The sequence below is a fragment of the Nicotiana tabacum genome, chromosome 20 (genome assembly GCF_000715075.1).
Source record: "Nicotiana tabacum cultivar K326 chromosome 20, ASM71507v2, whole genome shotgun sequence".
Classification (NCBI taxonomy): domain Eukaryota; kingdom Viridiplantae; phylum Streptophyta; class Magnoliopsida; order Solanales; family Solanaceae; genus Nicotiana; species Nicotiana tabacum.
In genome coordinates, this window is record NC_134099.1 from 66,478,992 (window position 1) to 66,501,320 (window position 22,329).

At 39.6% G+C, this 22,329-nt stretch overlaps 2 protein-coding genes across 2 annotated transcripts; both read left to right on the forward strand.

Annotated features, from left to right (window-relative positions):
- The first annotated feature begins 1,343 nt into the window (after positions 1–1,343).
- Positions 1,344–1,955, forward strand: LOC107792368 (uncharacterized). Its single transcript, XM_016614577.2, has one exon. The coding sequence runs from the start codon at positions 1,344–1,346 to the stop codon at positions 1,953–1,955; it is 612 nt and encodes a 203-aa protein (XP_016470063.2).
- An 895-nt stretch (positions 1,956–2,850) lies between these two features.
- LOC142174396 (secreted RxLR effector protein 78-like) lies at positions 2,851–3,324 on the forward strand. Its single transcript, XM_075240183.1, has one exon. The coding sequence runs from the start codon at positions 2,851–2,853 to the stop codon at positions 3,322–3,324; it is 474 nt and encodes a 157-aa protein (XP_075096284.1).
- The last annotated feature ends 19,005 nt before the right edge of the window (positions 3,325–22,329 follow it).

Here is a 22,329-nt window from a genome sequence, read left to right on the forward strand (position 1 = left end):
GGAACCAAAGGTAAGATCAAGATCACATATTGTAGATATGTGAACCCTGTTTTGATTGATGATCTCCTTATACCTTTATTCTATCCAGGTTCGATTCTCCTCGGCAGCAGCAACCTCTTCGGCTTTGGAGTTCAAGGCTGCCTCCAAATTATTTACTCGCTCAATGGAGGCAGACTCACGCTTGGTAGCAGCAAGAGTAACATGTTGAGACTCAACCTACCTAGCCTTAGCATTTTGAAGGTGTGCATGTAGCTGAGTGGCTTCTTGACTGTGAGCCATCGCCTCTTGCTCACTCTGTTGCAACCGGGCCTTAAGCTCGGTCACTTCTGCAGCCTAACACCGGCAGGCGTGCAATGAGTTGATTTCTCTCGACCAAAAGCTGATCTCGCTTGGACATAAGACATTCTTTATCAAGGATCAATCTCTGAAGGCCTTCATAAGCAAGCAAGTTGGCCTGCAAATAGGTATATTGAAGTTATAAGTTTTGTCACAATAGATGAGCTAAAAATAAGCAGTAAAGAGCAAATACGATATCGCTGCCGCATTGTGCACAATGTTATTCAACATACACTCCCCTAAAAGGGAGTGTAGTTTCTTCTTAACCTTCTCTGAAGCCAGCGACTTAAGATAATTGTCAAGTTCCATCAGCTTGGATAAAAGATGACACTCCTTCGAGACTGAGAGAGTGATACTATTCCTCCCTCGAGGATTTGGAAAAGGGTGAGTAATTATGTCCCAAATTCCCATGATTAGGGGAGTGGGGAGGAGAAGCACCATCCTCTTGGGCATCTGTGGCCAGCGTAAAAGATGCAGCGGATGCTGGTGGCGTAGGAGCTGCTGGTATTGAAGGGCATATAGTTGTTGGTGTTGTAGGTTAAGAAGCTGCTGCAACAGGAGCATTGCTGATTATTGGTTTCTCACTAACCAAAGGAGGAAGAAGACTGGGTCCCGAAATCCTTGGACCAGGAGCAACAATAGAGACATGATATTGGGAGTTGGCATTTTCTACCAAATCCAACTCGCCCCACAGTTCTTGGGCATCTTCATCGGTTAGTTCTAAAAGCTCTTCTGGTTGAGCATTCAGTTGAGCTGATGAAGATTGTTGTATTTTTTTAAGCACACGATCAAATTAACGACGCAGAACTTAAAGGTGGAGACATGGATGAGGAATCCACTGCACAAAATTTCCTTAATGTTGCCAAGCAGGGAGATCTGTCGCCAAGTCTTATTGAACTAGTAAAATCTGCAGGAAAGGGAAAAAAGAAACAGTCAAAAGAGATTTCTACTATCCCAATTAGTGGAGTACAAACAAGCAAAACACTGTCCAAATCCCAAAACATTTAATGGATGCCATTATATGGAATGTCAGGTCAGTAAACACAATGCAAGCATTTGAAAGGCTGATTACAATGCACAGAAAATATCATTTTGAGTTCATAGGAATCCTTGAGCCTATGCAACAGTCTCACAAAATGGAGAGGTATAGAGCAAGAATTGGTTTGGCACAGGCTGTGGTGAATGTGTCAAACAAGATTTGGGCTTTTATTGATGAAATTTTTGAGGTTACTATTTTATATAACATGACTCAACAACTGACTTTGAGATTAATGCACTCTGAAACACATGTTGAGCTCATCCTTACACTAGTCTATGCCAAATGTGATCGCACTGAAAGAATAGAACTATGGGATACGTTGTATGCAATGGCATCAGATATGACAGTACCTTGGCTAGTTGGAGGAGACTTTAATGTGATATGGGATGAGGAAGAGAAATATGGGGGCTTGCCAGTTTCTCTCATTGAAGTAGATGACTTCAGACACTACATCAATACCTGCAACTTGACAGACTTGGGTTTTAAAGGAAGCATATTTACATGGTGGAATGGAAGATCAGAGGAGGACTACATTTTTAAAAGATTGGACAGATGTTTTGGCAATAATGAATTGCAATAGACCTTTCCTGGATTGGAGTTAACTCACCTATCCAAAATCGGGTCTGATCATTGCCCAATGCTGCTGAAATGTGATATAGAAACTCCTCCAATTAAGAAGTCATTCAGATTTCTTAACTTCTGGACAAAGCATGAAACCTTCAAAGATGTAGTAAAGGAGAATTGGAATGCTGATTTTAGTGCTAACCCTTTCTGCATTTTTAACTACAAGTTAAAGAAGCTTAAACAAGCAATATCTTCTTGGAGCAGAGCTACATATGGGGATATATTCCAGAAGATTTCAAGCCTTGAGGAGGTGGTCTTGGTTCATGAAAAACAATTTGAAGTCAATCCTACACAAATGAATAGAAAAAGATTACAACAGGTCCAAGCTGAAATGATTAAATATCTTGCATTAGAAGAAGAATTCTGGAGACAAAAAGCTGGCATGTTCTGGTTCAAAGATGGCGATAGAAACACTAAATTCTTCTATTCTCAAGTTAATGGGAGAAGGAAGAGAATGAAATTATCAAGAATCCAGAATAGCCTTGGTAACTGGATTGAAGAAGATCACTTAATAGCAGAAGAAGCAATAAAGTTCTACAAGGATCAATTTACTGAGAGTGCAGTTCCAAATGATTTTGTTATTCTAAATCATGTTCCTTCAATGGTAGATAGTGATCAACATGAAAGATTGATGGCCTAGCCTTCCAATGAAAAAGTGAAGAGAGGAGTTATGGGGTTGAATGGGGACTCAGCTAGTGGACCGGATGGATTCACTGGAGCCTTTTACCAAACGTGCTGGAAAATTATCGAAGAAGATGTCGTCCGTATGGCCAAGGCTTTCTTTTGCGGTCAGCAGTTGCCAAAAAGTGTGACACACAAACCTGGTTTTATTACCAAAGAAAAAAGAAGTCATGACCTTTGCAGACATGAGACCAATCAGTCTTAGCAACTTTGTTAACAAGATTTTCTCTAGGGTTATTCTTGAGAGGTTGGTTGAATTATTACCAAACATAATCTCAGAGGAACAGGCAGGTTTTGTGAAGGGCAGAAGCATAGTTGAGAACGTACTGTTAACTCAAGAAATCATTACGGATATCAGGTTGAGAACAAAAGCAGGTCCAAACGTTGTGATTAATCTTGATATGACAAAAGCTTATGATAGGCTATCATGCCTATTCCTGACCAAAATACTAAGGAAAATAGGATTTCCGGAAGCTTTTATTGGCTTGATCTTTGATTTGATTGGGAACAATTGGTACTCTATTCTTATAAATGGTCAGCCTAATGGTTTCTTCAAATCATCGAGGGGAGTTAAACAGGGTGACCCTTTGTTACCAACTCTATTCATTCTAGCAGCAGAAGCACTTTCACGGGGATTGAATTAACTACACACTAACCTGTATTTTTGTGGATTTGGAATGCCAAAATGGAGCCCAAAAATAAATCATCTCTCATACGCTGATGATACAATCATTTCTGCTCATCTGATGAAACTTCGTTAAGACTTGTCATGGAGGTTTTGCAAGCCTATGAATCATCATCTAGTCAACTGGTGAACAAAGCAAAATCAACCATATACCTGCATCATTTAACGGATAATGAGGTGATTAACAAGGTGGAAATCATTACAGGCATAAGAAGACAGGGTTTCCCTATGACCTACCTTGGTTGTCCTATTTGTTTATGCAAGAAAAAGGGGAGACTATTACCAGGGATTAATTATCAAAGTTATGGACAAACTGCATTCATAGAAAGGAAAACTCCTATCTGTAGGAGGCAGAGCTGTGTTGATCGCAAATGTCCTGCAGAGTATCCCAATTCATATGTTGTCAGCAGTTAATCCTCCAAGTTATGTGATCAACAAATTACATAGCATTTTTGCCAAGTTTTTCTGGAGCAGCAATGTGGGAGGAAGCACTAGACATTGGGCGTCTTGGACTAACCTTTGTATGCCTTATGAGGAGGGAGGCATAGGTTTCAGGTCCTTATATGATGTATCCAAGGCACTATTCTGCAAATTGTGGTGGAATTTCAGGACAAAGCCCAGTTTGTGGAGTGCATTTATTAGTCAAAAGTACTGCAAGAAACTAAATGCAGTAATTGTACCTTGGAAGAGGGGATCCCACGCGTGGAGAAAAATTCTAGAATGTAGGGACTTGATTGAGCATCAAATCTATTGGAAACTGAGAATGGGATCAGCTCTATTTTGGTTCGACAATTGGACTGAGATTGGAGCCTTATATTTTCAAGTGCCTGTAGAGTTTGGTATCGATGAGGATATTCATAATGTCAATGATATGATTGAAAATGGTATGTGGAATGTGGATAAAATATTTGAGAGCCTACCTCAAGATTTGCCCCCATATTGTGCAGAATATTAGACCACCAACTGAAAGTTCACAGTTAGATACTCCTTTCTGGATGCTTGAAACAAGGGGACATTTTATAGTAAAGTCTGCATGGGATTACATGCGAAGAAGAGCCAACCCAAGATTAGCTTACAAGATGATATGAGTAAAAGGTTTACCTTTCAAGATATCATTCTTCCTGTGGAAGGTGTGGAAAGCCAAACTACCACTTGATGATTTCTTGCGTAAACTAGGATACTCCATGCCATCTAAATATTGGTGTTGTGCTGATCCTAAGAAGGAGTCATTACTACATTTGTTCTTAACATCCAATGCAACTACAAGTGTTTGGAGTTACTTCCTGAGGAGAGTAGGAATTGCATTAGATGGGTTGTCATTACATCAAGTAATTACAAAGTGTTGGACAACAACAGTTGTACCTAGATTGAAGCCAGTATTACAAGCTTTACCTGCATGCATTGTATGGGAGCTGTGGAAGAGAAGAAACAGTTTGAAATATGGAGAAGCAGTATCAGTGAGCAGAGTTATTTACCAGGTGTCATCTACTTTGCAATCTCTGGTCCAACTGAAAAAGCCTGGACTACGTGTGCCTCACAAGTGGCTGGACTTACTAACAATGATGGAGCAATACACACCACGACTGAAATATGATAAAATTTTATGGGAATTTCCTTCAACAGGATGGATCAAAGTGAATACGGGCGGAGCATGTAGAGGGAACCTAGGGAGGAGCTCAATTGGTTTCTGCATAAGGGATGAGGCAGGTGATTTGATATATGCAGAAGGAAGGGAGATTTCTGAGGGAACCAACAATGAATCAGAAGCAGTAGCTATTGTGGAGGCATTGAAGATGTGCAAAAATCTTAATTATTACCAGATATGGCTGCAGACAGATTCTATGCTGTTGAAGAACATTATAGAGGAATCATGGAAACCTCCTTAGTATATTACTGAACATGTAGAGGAGATTTTAAGGATAAAGGAACAAAGTACCATTAAGTTCACACACACATATTCAGAGAAGGGAATACATTAGCAGACCACCTTGCAAATTATGCTCTAGATGAAGGAAATACTGAAAGCCATGGTTTCTGGGATATGGACTCAAAAGGAAGGAGGATTATTAACGAAGATAAGATGCAATGTCCTTTCATAAGGGTGGAGGTTGCAAGGAATTAGGAGGACAAGGGGAAGGATCAAATCCAAAAAGGAGATAAATATGGAGTGGAACATAAGCAAATTGAGGAGGAGAAAAGGACTGGACATAACTGATCAGCAGAGTCCAATCCTATGGGAAGAGATCTTGATGATCTTCTGTTATACTAACATTTGGTGTTTTTGTGCAGGAATTGGTAATGTGGAAATGACTTATCATGATTGTCAATTTCAATGGGTGGTATTAGTACATGGTACTCAATCCCTTGAAAGAGATATCATGATATGGACTAGCAGGGAACATAGGATCAGAATGCCCAGCTCTTTCGCATGGGGCAGTGTAGTTGAAGCTAATGCACAAGTTGTGATACACTTAAAGTATCACAATGCTTATGGCTTTCACTTCTACAACATTTCGAGACAACCGCTGCTAAAGAACAAAAGCAGTATAATAATCGAGCACAACAAGAAAGATTAATGGGATTGGAAACACATCCAGCATGGGATGCTCGCGTGACTGCAATTCCTTGGATATACAACCAACATGCTATACAAGTGTATAATGTCGAGGAGAATCTGGACATTAAACAAAAGCCTAAGCAGCTTTTAGCATATGGAGCTCGCCAGATTACGAGAAGAGATGGATACGAAGGACAATGTAGTTTTTGTTGATTTTAAAATGCACGCATGCTTCATCAAAGATATGGAATCCACGTAGGCTTCTAGCATTTTTATATGAAAGCGTTCTTCAAGATGTTTGGATGCTGGAGAGTACTCGGTCAAGGAGCTACAAGAGAGGGGACCTACAAGAAGCAGGTGCAAAAGGATGTCTGGACAGTAACAATGGAGTTTGCACCAGCATTCTTTTGGAAATGCAATGGAAAAGTTTGCAGCACATGGAAAGGTAACTGTTCCTTTCCACTTTCGTTTGTCCCAATGTTACAGGCTCGTCTGGTTCAATTACAGAAAAGCACTGGTTGTGCAACCAACATGTTAATTGTTTATTGCTTGAAGTTCTCGATGGTTCAACGAGGCTTTCACCCATTAAACAATAGGGACAGAAAAAAGATTTGAATTAGAAGAATAATGCACGCCTGTTCCTCGTTGCAAGATTTTATTGGGAATCAATTGGAAAATTTAAGCATGCAATTCAATTGCGCAACTCCAGAAAATCTGGATTGCAGCACGTCCGTGCACAGGTATGCAAATTAAGGCAGGTTGACTGGACGCACGCCTGCCTCGTTTGAGACTTTACGCCAGACAAGTCATGGATGCATTTGGAGAACATTCCAGCTCTATTTTCGACGACAACTGTAATTAAATAATGCCCAGTGATTAAACAATGGCCAATGCACACATTGTCGCGCAGGAACAGGAAGGGCATCGAAGGAAAAATCAAATGAACTAGGCTTCGTTTGGACTGAAAGACAATGCGGAACTACTATTCAGTGTTTAATTCATGGGCTACACATGCTTCTCATGGGCTAATTTTATTATACAATGATTAGTAATACTTGTGATATCAAGTTTGAGTGATCTACTCAATTTGATAATAGGGTACATGTATTTTACAAAGTTTATGCTTTACATTTTGTAGGACATCAAGACATTTGTATTTCCTTTTTCATTAATAAAAAAAATAGCCCTAGGCGCTTGCCTAGCGGATTGAAAAAAAATAAAAAATTATGAGGGCTTTGGAAGTGAAAGAGGTAAAAATTATGAGTATAGTAAAGATATAGAAGGCAAAAATCATGGCCATGATTACCTCGAGAACCGAAAAAAATATTGCTGAACCGTGGGGCAACACGTGCTCGGAGTATTAAATGCGAGGAGACGTGTGTCTTATCAAATGTCAGAGACTGTTCAAAAGGCTTCAGAAGAATTTTCCGCCAAGAAAAGAATCTTCACCAACTTCTCGATGACACAAATATATGTCACCGAAAAGTAGAGAGACTGTCTGTATAGGATAAAATAGGTTCATATTAAGTGATCGAATATAAGTGTGACACATGAAAATGGAGATAGATGGAAAACAAATCGAGTGAGAACCAAGACCGGGAACAACAGATGCAGTTGACATCGGATAAACCCCGAGGGAAACACGATCAACCGGAGCGGGTTGAATGTTTGTCACCAGATGGCATTTAGTGAAGAATATTCCCTCGAATTAAATAGGCAGCGGTTGTAGAGAATTTTGGCATTCATGGCCTGCCGTTACATGTTCATCAATAGTCCTCTTTATTGTCATTTAAGAGGGGTTTGATCCTAGGATCTCGTTTCCTAGGTATGGCTATAAATAGTAGTTTCAACAACCATTGTAGACACACAAAATCTCTGGTAAAACTTATGCTGCATTCCGTTCTTAAGCTGAATACAACTTTATTTTCTATTTATATTGCTCTTATTTTTGTCATCGAGCTAGACTTGCCATTTCCTTTGATTTTAACGCTAAGTCTTATTTTTAATCTAATTTATTTATTATTTTGATTAAATCATTTCGCTTGTCTATAAATCACGTAGCAAATTCAACTATACTGTTTTACAGTTAAATAATTTACCGTATTCTTAATTGATTGACTGGTTTGTCATATAGTCGTATGATTCCACTGTGTAAATATATCAGAAGTGGTTAGCGGTGATCGTACAAGTGTCCAAAGGTTTGATTCTTATAATATTCATGAAACCACCTAGATATAGTTGTGAGCTCAATAGTGGTGAATTCAGAATTTTAAAATTATAGGTGCGCCCAAGAAAATTCAAAAAAGAGAAAAAAAATTTAGTTGTAGGTGCTCACTCAATATTTATCTAAATATTTTTATAATTGCCTATACAAATTACTAAATATAATCAAAGTTAATGGTACTTAAGCACCCAGAAGTGTATATGTAGATCCGCCAATGAGCTCAGTAGTAAAGGATGAAGCAACTGGTTACTTATTACTTTGTTGGAACCTCGAAAATTATTTGAAGTTAACGGAAGGTCTATTAAAAATACCTTTCTTACTTTATGCACAATTATATTGTCTCATCATGCCATTTGGACATTCTGAAATTTCCAAACTAATGTGGGGTTGTCTATGGTACTGTTATTGGTAGATACACGCTATGACACGTGACACGCAATTAGGAGGAAACGTTGCAGCCACCCCAGGTCGGCTGCTTCATCGTATTGGATCATACGTTCGGAGTATCTAGATGCGGACGTCACCTTTAAGATCACGCAAGTTACTCCGGAAAGTGGACATATCGGAGCTAGTAGCCGGGAAACCCCGAGGGCCCAGGTGTATGTACACTCCGAAAATAATAAATCCCGAGATGCGGGGCATGCCCTAACCGCACTTCTATTCGTCTTGCATTTACTCGTCGTTATCATCAACTCTTTCTCGTTTTATGTTACCAAAGATCAACTTAATTGCACTAAATCAATTATTTGAGGCCTAGCTTTAAAAATTTAACTAGTTTAGTCTTTTTAACAAACTTTAGCGTAAATAGTTTGTTGCCCACCGTAGGGACCAAGCAACTATGCGTTTTTTTGTTGTTGTTAAATTAGATACTTATATTAAAAAAACAACTAAGTAATGTGAGAGTTATAATTATTACAAACTGGGACTGTTTGAGCGGACAAGACTCCGGAACAATCGTTACTGAAAGCGAGTAACACAAAGGAAAGAGGGATAAGTAGTGTAAGGGTTGCCACAGTTGCATGCCATCAGAGGGGGTGAGGTTTAATCCATGCTTAGCCAAGACATCTGTGATAGTATTTGTTTCGCGGTAGATATGCCTAAGTTCCTGTCACGCCCCGAGCCTGGGGTGAGACCGGCACCAGTGCCTACCTACCCTTGCGTACCACTTGCGACTAAGAGACTTTGAACATGTTATGTCATACGTTGGCCATGGGGCACATTACAAGAAAATGTACGATGCAAAATAAAAAATTGAATAGAGACTAATACTGACTAAATGTCAATATAAAACTGGGCCGGCAAGGCCGCCATAAGTACTACAACTGACAAGCCAACAAAATATACGTACAGGGCTTACAAGCCCAACATACTGCACTAACCGACATGATATGTCTACAAGCCTCTACTGATGGATGTACTGTGATCGGAACAGGGCCTCGACCTACCCATATCATATCTACATATATACACAAAACTTCTAGACCCGACAACTCCGAAGAACGGGGAGCTTACCGATAAAGCTGAACTCAGGAAAACATCTACTGAGGAAGTCTACCCGTTTGTTTGTCTGAACCTGCACGTATGAAAATGCAGCGCCCCCAAAAAGGGATGTCAGTACAAAATAATGTACCGAGTATGTAAGGCAATATACTGAAAGCTGAAACGAACATATAATATAATAATTGAAAATAACTAGGGGGTCAAAGATAATCTGAAGATATGCTCACCTGCTGATACTGACTCTATTCTCTCAATATAATAAGTAAAATAGTTGTCCGGCCTTATAAGGCTCGGTATATATATATATATATATAACTACTCTGCCGTAGTAGGTTCGCTCATAGGCGCTCGGCCATTAGGTTCTGTATCTCGACTAACTGGGCTCGCTCATAGGCGGTCGACCACAATAGGCTCGGTGTATCACTTACCACATGATCAGAGGTTACCCAATAAAGGCCTACCCATCAATTATAGCTCGATGGTAATGAAAATAATTTAATACTATATAAAGTCTCTGCTCTCTTGACTAGAAGAAGAAAATACGCAATTAAATATAAAGTCCCGATAAGGAGAATATTGTAACTTACAAAACTAAGAAAATATACACAATTTGCGAGACTAGCAAAATATACGTAAATTCCGGGATATGAATTTTTCTTTATGCCTCGTTATCAAACTTGTGTAATGACGAGATCATGCAAAATGAAGGAAGAACTTAGCCTTAACATACCTGGAGTAGGGAAATATTCATATGATGTTCTTGAAAAAATTTACACCGTACTTCTTTAGAACCGTAAAATTTCTCCGTTGCTAAAACACTAAAAATCTTTGTTCGGCTGTTGAAGATTTACGCTGCTTTATGAATATTAAGCTACTTAATGGATAACATCTGATCTTTGGAGTGATGTTTTGAAAATGGGGGAACATTTGATCTTTGAAGTTATGCTTTGGGAATGGGGGGTTGAAGGAATTAAGGTTTAACGTTTTGGTCTAGTTTGGTTGAAAGACTTTTGGTTAGGCAATTTCTTGGTAATGAAAGATTTTGTTATTTGATGATAACTTAGCAAGCTAGCTGCCACGTGGAGATGGGGGTGAGATATTTAATCTTTATCCGCTTATTAGGTAATTAGGTAATGTCCCGTTATTCGGTAATTAATCAATTACCCGCATAATTAAAAATTATCCCAAATTACTTAAAATTCTACTTATTTGAAATTTACTTTATACATCATACTACCGAGGTCATATGGTACCTTGCATGGTACTAGTCCATAAGTATTGGGTATTATTACTCGACCCGCAGTTTATCCCAATTCGACAACCTTCAACGAAACTGATTTTCTTTAATTCTTGTACCCTTTCCTTCACGACACTTACTTATTTCTTGGTAATAATAGCATAAATATGCTAACATCAAGGTAATCTCATCCCCGAGCCTACGTCAATTAACTGAAGACAAAACTTTAAAGTACGAAAAATGCAAGACATAACATCCTTCCCCCCTTAGAAACATCTGTCCTCAAATGTTTACTCTTAGATACCTTGGAAAAAAAATATTTTGCCAGAGTCTCCTCCGTATACTAGACTAGAACCACTCTGCACGTAGCCCGAAAACATACTATATATGCCACACTTGGCCTCATACAGCTGTTTATATAAATTTGAAAAGTAAAAAATAAGAGCTCACCGGAGAACCTACTGGCCTGAATAAGGCTGTGCTGACGTATCCCATCTCGAGCCATATTTCTAGTTTGAAATAGGTGGGAGTATCTTGACTTCATTTCTTCCTCCGCTTCCTATGTCATCTCTTCCACATTCTGGCTTCTCCATAAAACCTTCACAGAAGCTACCTCCTTTTTCCGTAGCTTGCGAATTTGTTGGTCTAGGATGTCAATCGGAATTTCCTCATATGTCAAGTCCTTTGTAATCTGTACATTATCCGTGGGCACGACTCTGGTAGGATTGCCAATGCATTTTTTAACATAGATACATGAAAAACCGGATGGATAGACTCCAATTTCAAGGGTAATTCTAACTCATAAGCTATTTGGCCCATTCTTTGAATACTCCTATAAGGCCCAATATACCGTGGGCTAAGTTTGCCTTTCTTGTCAAACCTCATCACACGTTTCGTAGGTGACACCTTTAAGAATACCCAGTCATTAACCCCGAACTCTAAATCTCGTCGCCGCATGTCAGAATATGACTTCTGATAACTCTGAGCTGTCAATAGTTGCTCCGGATGAGCTTTACTTTTTCTATGGCTTGCCGAACCAGCTCTGGCCCATGTAACCCAGATTCTCCAACCTCAAACCACTCTATAGGAGATCTATACTTACGCCCATACAAAGCCTCGTATGGAGCCATCTGGATACTGGAGTGGTAACTTTTATTATATGCAAACTTTATAAGAGGTAGATGTCCATCCCAACTTCTTTTAAAATCCAGCACATATGCTCGTAACATATCCTCGAGCATCTGAATTGTGCGCTCGGCTTGTCCATAAGTTTGTGGATGAAAAGTTGTGCTGAGATTCACCTGAGTCCCTAGACCTTTCTGAAATGACCTCCAAAAATGTGCTATAAACTGGGCCCCACGGTCAGATATAATTGATATTGGCACTCCGTGTAGCCGCACTATCTGTTTAATATATAATTTTGCATAATCTTTTGATGTATATATAGATCTGACCGGTAGGAAATGAGCTGATTTCGTGAGCCTATCGACTATCACCTATATGGAATCGAATTTACGATGGGAATGAGGTAAACCCATGATAAAGTCCATGTTTATCACCTCCTATTTCCATGCCGGGATCTCTATAGTCTGCATTAGCCCTCCGGGCTTCTGGTGCTCTATCTTCACCTGCTGGTAACTAGGACATTAAGAGACATACTCAGCAATGTTCTTCTTTATATCGTTCCACCAATACACTTCCTTAATGTCATGATACATCTTTGTCGACCCAAGGTGAATAGAGTACCACAAATAATGTGCCTCTGACATAATTCTGTCTCGTAGCCCTGCTATATCTGGAACACACAATTGACCCCTATATCTGAGAACCCCATCTCCTTTGAGTTCTAACAATGGCTTCTTCTGCTGCGGAACTCGCTCTCTCAACTCGATCAACTTTGGGTCCTCATACTGCCTCTCTTTTACTTCAGTTATGAGAGATGATTTTGCGGTATTTTGGAGTACAACTCCTCCATTGCCAGAGTCTACTAATTGAACCCCCAAACAAGCCAATTGATAAATCTCTCTGGTTAATTGTCTTTTTTGGCTTCTACATGTGATAAGCTACCCATAGATCGGCGACTTAAGGCATCTGCTACAACATTAGCTTTCCCTGGATAGTAGAGAAGATATATTGCAGGCTTTTATAATCTGTGAATATATCCACATGAACACCATATAAATAATGCCGCCATATCTTAAGTGCATGGACAAGCCAATTCAAGGTCGTGTGACGGATAATTCTGCTCATGCTTCCTTAACTGCCTTGAAGCATACACAATTACTTTTTTGTGTTGCATCAGGACACATCCTAACCCGACACCTGAGGCATCACAATACATTGCATAACCCTCTGGACCCTCTGGAAGTGCTAGAACTGGCACTGAGGTCAACCTATTCTTAAGCTCTTGGAAACTCTTCTCACATGCCTCTCTCCACAGAAACTTAGTCGCTTTCTGCGTCAGCTTCGTTAATGGTGCCGAAAGAGAAGAAAAACCCTCTACAAACCTCAGGTAGTATCTTGTTAAGCCTAGAAAGCTACGAATCTCTGTTGCAGTGGTAGGTCTAGGCCAGGATTTCATAGCCTTAATCTTTTGAGTGTGTACCTTTATACCTCTGTCGGATACAATGTTCCCCAAGAATGCTACAGACTTTAACCGAAACTCACACTTAGAAAACTTAGCATACAATTTGTTATCATGGAGGGTTTGAAGTACCACTCATAGATGGTCCACATGCTCATCCTCTGAACGTGAATAAACTAGAATATCATTAATAAAGACTATCACGAACAGATCCAAATATGGTTGGAATAGGCTATTCATCAAGTCCATAAATATGGCGGGTGCATTCGTCAACCCGAAGGACATGACAAGGAACTCGAAGTGGCCATATCGGGTCCTGAAGGCTAGCTTGGGAATATCTTCCTCCCGAACTCTGACCTGGTGGTACCCCGACCTCAAATCTATTTTTAAAAAGCATCTAGCTCCCTTGAACTGATCAAACAAGTCATCTATCCTTGGAAGAGGATACTTATTCTTAATAGTTACCTTGTTTAGTTGCCTATAATCAATACACATCCTCAGTGAGCCATCTTTATTCCGTACAAACAGTACCGGTGCACCCCAAGGTGAGGTACTAGGTCGTATGAAACCTTTCTCCAATAAATCTTTTAACTGCTCCTTCAACTCCTTCAATTCGGCGGGTGCCATTCTATACGGGGGAATGGATATTGGTTGCGTTCCTAGAAGTAAATCGATGCCGAAATCAATCTCTCGCTCTAGAGGAATACTTGGAAGTTCATCTGGAAATATATTTGCGTACTTCCTTACTACTGGAATAGACTGAAGTGTCGGTATCTCAACATCTGCATCTTTAACTTGCACAATATGATAAATGCACCCTTTTACGATCATTTTACTCGCCTTCATATAGGAGATAAACCTACCTCTAGGTATCGTTATATTACCTACCCATTCAAGGACTGGCCCACTCGGAAAATGAAATCTGGTTGTCTTTGCTCGATAATCAACTGTGGCATAAAAAGCTACCAACCAGTCCATGCCCATGATAGCATCAAAATCCAACATCTCTAGCTCAATTAGGTCAACTGAGGTATGACGACCACAAACTATCACCGTACAACCTCGGTAAACCCATCTAGAGATAACTGATTCTCCGACCAGTGTAGATACCGCAAAAGGATCACTTAGTATTTCAAGAACTATACCAAATTTCCTCGCGACACATAGGTTAATACATGATAAAGTAGATCATGGGTATATCAAGGAATAAACATCATGAGAACAAATGGTCAACATACATGTCATAACGTCTGGTGAGGACTCTTAGTCTTGTCAACCCGCTAGCGCATAGATATGATTCTGGTTACCACCTGAACTGGACCCTATACCTCTGCCTCGACCTCTACCAGCCAAAGACTGAGACTCGTGCCCTGAAGGATATACGAAAATAGCTGATCCTATTGCTGAATTTGCTGGTTGCACCATACCCCTAGAATCTCTATTTGGGCAATCTCGCATCATATGCCCTGGACGTCCACATGTATAACAAACATCAAAACTGACTCGGCATTGGCCCAAGTGTTTGCTACCACAGATGGTACACCATGGCGGAGCTATGTCTTCCCCGAACCTCACTATCGCCGTAAACCTGAAGCTTGAGTGCTTTTACCTGGTACTGAATGAGTATAACGACCATACCTATAACCCTATGACTGAGGTGGCGGAGGTCTAGGTGGTCGTTCGAAGTACTGGGGCCTATAACTGCCCTGAGACTTCTCTTGATATCAGGCAAATCTCATCCTCTTCCGCTGCCCTAACTCAGTCCTCTCTGTGACCTACTGCCGATGCCTACACCTTTCTATATTTTGGGCAAATTCCTGAATCTAGGAGATATCCATACTATCCTGCATGGCAGCGGTGGTACATGCCTCAGTCAACTCTAGGGCTAACCCTGCTATAAACCTGTGGATTCTATCCCGCATAGTAGCAACTATAGATGGTGCATATATGGATAATGAGTCAAAACGGAGACCATACTCTCGAACACTCCTGTTACCCTGCTTGAGGGCTAGAAACTGATCGACTTGGGCCTGTCGGATCTCCCGCGGTAAGTACTAGTCAAGAAAGGCATCTGAAATATTCTCCCAATTAGCGGGAGGTGCATCACGTTCCCTAGACCTTTCCCATCCCTCATACCAAAGGATGGCTATATCTCGGAGTCGAAAAGCTGCTAGCTCAATTGCCTCTTTCTCCGTGGAATGTATAACCCAAAAAATCCTGTGAAGCGGATCTATAAAATCCTATGGGTCCTTCTTCTGATCTATCCCCATGAACTCTAGGGGACTCAAAGAAATAAACTCTCGGACCCTTGAACTCCCAGATCCCTCGCGAGGTCCTGTACTAGCAGATGCCCTAATTTGTTGTTGGGTAGCTACAAAATGTGCCAACAAATGCACCGCACTTCTTAAGTCTTGGTTTGATAGAAGTGGAGGGGGAACAAGATGTGCGGTCTCCGTAGGAATCTCCTCAGGTGGCAGAGGAGCCGGTAATTGCTGGGTAGATGTCTCTCCCTATGACTTCGATTGGGACCTATCTGTTGGGGTACCCTGCTAGTTCCCTCACATACTTCTATTTCTCTCCTCTGGCTAGCCGTAGTCTTCCTAGTTACCGTCATCTGTAGATGCAAACGTCACCACGTAAGTTTAACTCAAATTTCCTATAACTCAGTGCTACAACACGATTTAGATTTGAAAGAAGGGTAACCAACTCCTAAATGCCCTGTAGTCCCCTACTTATATAATATGGTGCACCACACATCTATAAACAAGACCCTACTAGATACGGCTTGTAGACTCCCTAGGACAGAACTGCTTTGATAACACTTTTGGGGCTGCCCCGAGCATGAGGGCGTGACCGACACCTAGTGCCTATCTACTCTTGCATAACACTTGTGACTATGAGACTCTGAACATGTAATGTCATACTTTGACCATGGGCCACATTACAAGATAATATATGGTGCAAAATATAAAACTGAATAGAGACTAATGCTGACTAAATATCAACATAAAGCTGGGCCGGCAAGGCCATCATAAGTACTACAACTAACAAGCCAACAAAATATACGTATAGGGCCTACAAGCCCAACATACTGCACTACCCGACATGATATGTCTACAAGCTTATACTGATGGATGTACTGTGGGAACAAGGCCCCGACCTACCCATGTCATATCTACATATATACACAAAAATGCTAGACCTGGCAACTCCAAATGATGGGGAGCTTACCGATAAAGCTGAACTCGGGCAAACACCTACTGAGGAAGTCTACCCGTCTGTTTGTCTGAACCTACATGCATGAAATTCAGTGCCCCAAAAAAAGGATGTCAGTACGAAATAATATACCAAGTATGTAAGGCAATATACTGAAAGCTAAAATTGAACTGATAATATAATAACTGAAAATTGGTGGGGGGTCAAAGATAATCTGAAGATATGCTCACATGCTGATACTGGCTCTATTTTCTCAATATAATAAGTATAATAGCTATCCGGCCTTATAAGGCTCGGTATATATATATATATATATATATATATATATATATATATATATATAAAACTGCTCTGTCGTAGTAGGCTCGCTCATAGGCGTTTGGCCATACTCGGCTCTATATCTCGACCAACTGGGCTCGTTTATAGGCGCTCGGCCACGGTAGGCTCGGTGTATAACTTACCATCTGATCAGAGGTTGCCCAATAGGGGCCTATCCATCGATTATAGCTCGATGGTAATGAAAATAATTTAATATTGTATATATCAACTCTCTGCTCTCTTGACTGGAAGAAGAAAATACGCAATTAAATATAAAGTCTGGATAAGAAGAATATTGTAACTTACAAAATTAGGAAAATATACGCAATTTGCGAGACTAGCAAAATATACGTAAATTCCAGGATATGAATTTTCTTTATGCCTCGTTATCAAACTTGTGTAGTGACGAGATCATGCAAAATGAAGGAAGAGCTTAGCCTTAACATTTCTAGAGTAGGGAAAGATTCGTATGATGTTCTTGGAAAAAGTTAGACCATACTTCTTTAGAACAGCAAAATTTCTCCATTGCTAAAACATTAAAAAATTTCGTTCGATTGTTGAAGATTTACGCTGCTTTATGATAATCACGCTACTTAATGCATATTATCTGATCTTTAGAGTGATGTTTTGAGAATGTGGGAAAATATGATCTTTGGAGTGATGTTTTGAAAATGGGGGAACATTTGATCTTTGAAGTTATGCTTTGGGAATGGGGGGTTGAAGGAATTAAGGTTTAACGTTTTGGTCTAGTTTGGTTGAAAGACTTTTGGTTAGGCAATTTCTTGGTAATGAAAGATTTTGTTATTTGATGATAACTTAGCAAGCTAGCTGCCACGTGGAGATGGGGGTGAGATATTTAATCTTTATTCACTTATTAGGTAATGTCCAGTTTTCTCGTAATTAACCAATTACCTGCATAATTAAAAATTATTCCAAATTACTTAAAATTCTACTTATTTTAAATATGCTTTATACATCATACTACCGTGGTTATATGATACCTTTCATGGTACTAGTCCATAAGTGTTGGGTATTATTACTCAACCCGTAGTTTATTCCAATTCGACAACCTTCAACGAAACTTATTTTCTTTAATTCATGTACCCTTTCCTTCATGGCACTAACTTATTGCTTGGTAATAATAGCATAAATATGCTAACATCAAGGTAATCTCATCCCCGAGTCTACATCAATTAACTAAAGACGAAACTTTAATGTACGAAAAATGCGAGATATAACAATTCCACTTGACCTAGCTCTAACATCAATTACCCGCAATTAGAAAGAATGTGTGATTGGAGTTTATTTCCATGTTCGATCATGGTGCATAGTATTTGCGAATCAGTCTCTATCTGAAGGGAAGACACTTTTAATTCCTTAGTTAACTGTAGACCAAACAAAAGTGTTGTTAGTTCAGATTCAGTTGCAGTGGAGCAAATTAGGCTGGTCGTAAATCCGTGAATCCATTATTGTTATGATTACGAGAAATTCCAGCGTCACCGGTTTTAAGGGTAGCCGTATCAATGGCACCATCCGTGTTAAGTTTGAAAAAGTGTTCGGGTGGAGGGTTCCATGTGATATAAAGAGTGCGAGTGACAGTTGTAGGATGATGAACCATTGAGAGAAAGTGAAATTGTGTAAGATGGTACATTATATTATTAACAGACACCTGATTGTAAAGGTTATTAAAAAGATTATGATTCTGTGTTATCCAAATATGCCAAAGAATGAAGGGAACTATTAACATCGCAGGAACCTGAATGCATTGGTAGCTAAAGGGGTTTTGAGTTTGACGACATTGATCGTGAAGCCAATCATTAAAGTTGGGACCAGTGGTGCTAAAATTGAAGAAAGTCCACAATGGTTTGACGTTGTCACAGTCCCAAAACAAGTGTTTTATAGTTTTCGGAGCACAACGACATGATTGACAGGTGGGGTGAGGAAGAATATGTAAAGAGTAAAGGTAAGCAGTGGTAGGAAGTCAGTTTTGCAGCACTAACCATATGAATAGTTTGTATGCTGATTTCATGGAAAATGTGTCGCTTTGATTGGGGAAGCAGCAGAACGTATCGGGGCATGATGAGTAAGGGTTGAAGTATGTACTATGGATGAGGGTAGAGATAGTAGGAGGGAGGATAAAAGAAAGATTTTGAAATTGCCCTTGATTATTCTGTAAAAGATGGGATAGTGTTAAGGTAGATTCAAATAGTTGTAAGGGACCCTGGATAAGACTCCTAAGCGTGGAATTATTGGGAAGCCAAATATCATGCCAATAAATGATATCCGAAACTGATCCGATATGCCACTTAGTTCCCTTGGTAGTAAATGCATAACCCTTGAGGAGACTTTTCCAAATAAAGGAAGCGTTGTCCTGAGGAGGAGTGTCAAGCGTGGTAGGTCGAGCTAGATGGTACATAGAAGAAAGAACTTTAACCCAAGGGGCATGGGGGTTGTGGCAGAATCGCCATGCTACGCAACTAGCGCCAAATTGTTGCCTTTTTTTTTGAATGCCTAAACCTCCCTTTTGACGTGGTAAGGTTACATTGTCCATTTAACTAAATGAACTTTCTTTTTGTCAGGTGTAGAACCCTAAAAAAATTCCTTTGAATTTTGTCAATACTTTTTATAGTTTTGGTTAATACAATATGAGCTTGCATGGCATATATAGGAATGGATTCAAGAACGGATTTGATCAAAGTAGTTTGGTCGGCAAGATTGAGAAACTTACTTTTTAGCCTCGAGGACGATTATTCATGCAGTCTAAGATATATTGGTAGTCTTTGATTTTAGGTTAAAAGTTTGTGATTGGAAGTCCTACGTATTGGCCTACCATAGTAGAGATACAAATATTAAGAATAGGGGAGATAACTAGTTTTGTAGATTGAAAAGTATTCAGAGAGAATATAATTTTGGATGTAGCATGGTTGATCTTCTGGCCTGCAAGAGAACCAAATTGTTGAAGCACTATATTAACGGTAGTATCATTTTTGGTATTCGTTTTCGCAAATAAGATAATATCACCAGTAAAAAGTAGATGAGATAAGGTAGGGCCGTTACTGGATAGTTTGATGGTGTCCCAAGTGTTATTAGTCGTAGATAAATAGATAGTCCTAGTAAGGGTTTTCATTCATATAATGAAGAAGTAGGGAGATAAAGGGTCTCCCTGACGAATACCTCTAGCCGGGAGAAGAAAGAAGCCAATTTTTCATTGACAAGGATGGAAACGGAGGAGGATGAGACACAATTCATAATTAAGGAGATGAAGGTCAAAGGAAGGTGTAGAATAGAGAGAGAGTAGTGAATAAAAGACCATTCTAAACGGTCAAAAGCTTTTTCTAAATCAATTTTGAGTAGCATGTGACCTTGGCGGCCTGAACAACTTCTTAAACTATAATGGCATTATCTACAGTTTGACGACCAGTAATAAAGCTACATTAGTAGGGGCTGATAATAGAATCAAGATAAGGATGAAGATGATTAACAATAATTTTCGTAATAGTTTTATAAATGGTGTTACAAAGACCAATCGGTCGAAATTGGGTTATTCGCTCAGCACACTTGACTTTAGGAATAAGAGTGATATATGTTTGATTAATCTCCAGAGGAATAATGCCAGTTGAAAACGCATTAAAGCATATTTTGGTAATTGCATCTCGGGTGTCAGTCCAATATTTTTGAAAGAAAATAGGGTGGAGGTTGTCAGGTCCAAGTGCTTTAAGGGGCTGAAAAGAGTAAATTGCATTTGAAATTTCTATGGTAGTGAGTGAGCGTGCTAGGTGTATCGTTGAGCGCATTCGGTGCTAACACAACAACTTGTTTAAGGCTTAAAAGTAGTTCTGTATTTTAAGTGGTAATAAAATGATCAGTAATAAGGTTTAGGATAGTGGGAGGGTCAAATGTCCAATTGCCAACTGAGTTATGAAGACCAAGAATTTGATTTTTACGGCATTGGTGAAAAACAGAGAGATGAAAAAATTTGGTATTAGCATCTGCAGCATGAAGATTTTGAACTCTAGATTTTAATTTCCAAAAATCCACTTCATTTTGAAGGAGGAGGTTAAATTCTTGTATAAGGATATTCTCCAATGTCAGGTAAAAACCCGATTTACAATTCGGAGACATTCTTTGGAGGCCGTTAATTCTGGATATGAGAATCTTCTTCTTCTTAAAAATATTACCGAAGCATGTATGATTCCAACTATTGACTACACTGGTGAATTGTGTAAGTGTAGCTAAGTAATCATCCTTATGAGACCAACTATTATTAAAAAGAGGTGCAAATCCGGGGTGACTCATCCACATGGTTTCAAAATGGAAAGTTGATGAGGGGTGCGTAGTTGCTTTAGCAAGATTTAGTAAAATATGACAGTGATGTGTGAGGGAGGTGGAGGAAAGAGGAGTATTGAAAAAGTTTGAGCCAATCAGAGTTAGCTAGAAAGTGGTCCTAAAATAAGGCTATTTGTGAATTTTGGATTATTTGTCCACGCAAAACGTGAACCAGTAAATCCTTAAATCATTCATACCAATATAATGAATACAGTACTCTACTATTATTAACAGGGTTACCTCCAAATTTCTCGGAAGAATTAATAACCTCATTAAAATCACCACAAAGAAGGCACATGTTATGATTAGTATTATGAAATTTTCGCAAGTTTTCCAAAGCTTAAGCTGTTATTAAGATTGGTGCTTCCATAAATGATAGAAAAATTCCAAGGTGGTGAAGTAGGACTTACCCGGAGAGTTGCATGAATTTCTTTGTCAGTTTCAACTACTAGATCTACTGTAAGTTCATCAGTTTTCCACATAAGTACTATGCCACCCGAAACTCCATGTGCACGTACCTGATAGAGGCCTGTAAAGCCAAGCTCCTCCATAAGTGGTTGATGTTCGTGCAGACGTGTTTCAGTAAGTGCTAAAACAGATGGAGTGTTCCATGCTAAGATAGCTTTTATATTTCTTTTAAAAGTGGGGTTCGTTGCTTCACGACAATTCCATAAGATGAACTTCATTGGATTAACATTTGGAATGGTAGAGATCTGTCGGGCCCAGTGGCATGGTCAAATGAGCTGCTACTGGATGTAATGTTTCCACTTCTCTTGATGGCTGGATGAAACAAAGTTCTTGGTGGGTTGAACATTCGGTTGTAGCATGATCTGCTCGTCCTCCTCCGTATTAGTCATCAGAGTGGATGTGAGAAAGATGACAACAAACTTCTCTGGGTTCTTGGGTGGGCAAGCTCGAATTTTGATGGATGCTTCGTTGATAGTCCGATGCCCCTGCACAAATATTTGTCTTTCGACATTTTCTAGAAGAGTTAGTGTCAAA

Bases quoted from the DNA above. Each gene is read 5' to 3' on its own strand.
- LOC142174396 (XM_075240183.1), top strand. From the start codon at position 2,851: ATGACCTTTGCAGACATGAGACCAATCAGTCTTAGCAACTTTGTTAAC.
- LOC107792368 (XM_016614577.2), top strand. From the start codon at position 1,344: ATGGATGCCATTATATGGAATGTCAGGTCAGTAAACACAATGCAAGCA.